Here is a 2,341-nt window from a genome sequence, read left to right as displayed (position 1 = left end):
ATGAATTCATCTTGCCTCATCAGATGCTCTCATGCCAATGCAAGCTTTTATGATAGGAAGTACAGAACCATTATCTGGTAGCATTCCTCCCTGAATCATTTTCTCAAACAGCCAAAGGGCTTCTTTCTGCTGATTCTGTTCAACGTATCCCCGTAGCATCGCATTCCACAACATAACATTTTGATTTCCTGGGCTCTCCAACACCTAATTCCAATCATTGAGTTCCATGTACCAGCATCCCTACCTGTCAAAGCTATTTTTTTTTCTGCGACCAATAATGCCTTACAGCCTATAATCGCAGGAGCTTTTTCTTTCTGCCAGATTTATTGCGCTCCAAAAAGCAATCTTTCTTCTACCAGAAAAGTGGCCCCTTGTCGATAGCTTCGATCCTGCCACATCCTTTCAAGATAGAGATAAACGTGACAGTGGTAAAACACTATCTGTTTGCATTCGATCGTAACACTTTAGTGCTTCCTGAACTGGTTCATGCTCCACATATCGTGTAATTAGTGCATTCCATAGCGCAATATCACGCACTGCCAACAGATCAAAGACCTTTTGTGCCTCTAATAGGAAACCAAAATTTGCATACATATCCACCAAAGCACTCCCAACAAAGATATCTTTTTCAAGTCCCACCTTGGCAACTTCTACGTGCATTTCTTTGCCCTGGTCTTTTGCTCTTAGATGGCTGCAACTTTTCAAGATGCAAGAGAATGTGCAATTATCTGGAGAGAATTCCTCCAGCTGCATTGCACGAAAGCATTTCAAAACCTCCCAAAAAGGCCCATGTTCAGCATAGCCAGCAATTAAAGCATTCCAGCACATAACATCTCGACTTGGCAACCTGTCGAAAATAGCCTGTGCATCTGTAAGTGAGCTACACTTGCCATACATTTCAATCAGAGTGCTGCCAACAATAAGATCTCTATCAAATCCCTTCTTTGTAACCTCCAAGTGCATCTCTTGACCTCTTTCTATGGCTTCCACATTGCCACAAGCTTTCAAGCCACACACATAAGTAATAGCATCCTTATCGATGCTATTAAGTGTCATCTCATCAAGGAATTCCAATGCTTCTATATCACAGCCATGTTCAGCATATCCTGTCATAAGTGTCATCCAGGATACAACATCTTGATCTGACATATTGTCAAATACTTCTTGGGCTTTTCCAAGCATACCAAATTTTGCATACATGTCAGCCAGAGCATTATTGATAAATTCCTCTTGCTCCAAACCCTCTTCACTATACTGCCTACGCAGAACAAAAGTATAATCACAACAACTAAATATGTACAAAGTATCAAATCCCACACACAAATTTTAGGTGGATTTCACACCTCGAATGCGCAGCAATACAACACCGGTTCGGGGAAAACCCTACTTCAATGCTCGATTCGAAGCGCACAAGCGCTCAAGGCTTGAATTCGCTGTTTGTCCCGGCAACAGAACCAAAATGTGGGAGCTTTCACTCAACCTCCAAGACCCATGGACCACTTATTTTTTCAAGCGTTCCAAGCCGAGCACTAATGGCTACCTCACATAGCCGACACACCATCCATATCTATGGGTGTAGTGAGCTTAACTCTATGCCGATCGAGTTACCTCCTCTTCTGTGCACTCCGGTAGCTCCATGATTCAAGTGCAAGATTCAAGCAAGCTCCATTCTCAAGCTCCACGCTCCAAGCTCCATCACCGCAAGCAAGACAAGAGAAGAGAAGAAGAGAGGAGAAGATGGAGAGCTTCTCCTCCCCGATCCCTCACCCTCACACACTCACTCCCTCACACTCTCACACTCCCTCTCTCAAGCACAAGCTCAAGTAAGCAAGAAGAAGAAGAAGAGGAGAGCTGCTTTTGGCCACACACAAGAATGAGCTTCTCATTCACTTTTCAACTTTATATACAAAACCCTAAATCCCTTTTGGGTAGTCATCCCCTTATCCCCTTTTTTACATGGCCGGCCGTGGCCTAGGCCCTTTTCCCATTGTCCTTCTATCTTCCTAGCTTCCTTTCCACCACCCGTCTACATTTACAAATTGCACGGGTGAGAGCCTGGTGCTCCTTAAATTAAATCGTGATGCGCTTGTGCTCTTTTACAAAAGTATTGACTTGCGCTTTTCCTTGTGCACCTTTTTCCCTTATTTAGGACTTTTCTGTGCTTCTTGTGTTTCTAGATTTTTCTTGGTGCGCCTTCTTCTTCCGTTTCACTTTTGCCTTGGCCTTGTCTTCTGCTTCAACTTTTCCAGATTTTCCACCTTTTTTCATTTGAGGGTTAACAAGTATCTCCTGAAGAATCCCCCATCTTGGAGTTCTCTTACACCGACCTTCATGTCCGGTT

General features: G+C 43.6%; 1 protein-coding gene across 1 annotated transcript; it reads right to left on the bottom strand.

The window, feature by feature from the left end:
- Positions 1 to 402: 402 nt before the first annotated feature.
- Positions 403 to 1,149, bottom strand: LOC148012010 (putative pentatricopeptide repeat-containing protein At3g23330). Its single transcript, XM_087668722.1, has one exon. The coding sequence runs from the start codon at positions 1,147 to 1,149 to the stop codon at positions 403 to 405; it is 747 nt and encodes a 248-aa protein (XP_087524848.1).
- Between the last annotated feature and the right edge of the window lie 1,192 nt (positions 1,150 to 2,341).

The sequence above is a fragment of the Lygodium microphyllum genome, chromosome 27, assembly GCF_053477565.2.
Source record: "Lygodium microphyllum isolate KBCC chromosome 27, Lygodium_microphyllum_v1.1.10, whole genome shotgun sequence".
NCBI lineage: Eukaryota > Viridiplantae > Streptophyta > Polypodiopsida > Schizaeales > Lygodiaceae > Lygodium > Lygodium microphyllum.
Note: the sequence above shows the minus strand (reverse complement) of the source record. Positions and strands in the feature narration are given on the sequence as shown.

Excerpts from the sequence above, each read along its gene's own strand:
- LOC148012010 (XM_087668722.1), bottom strand. The coding sequence starts at position 1,149 with ATGTCAGATCAAGATGTTGTATCCTGGATGACACTTATGACAGGATAT.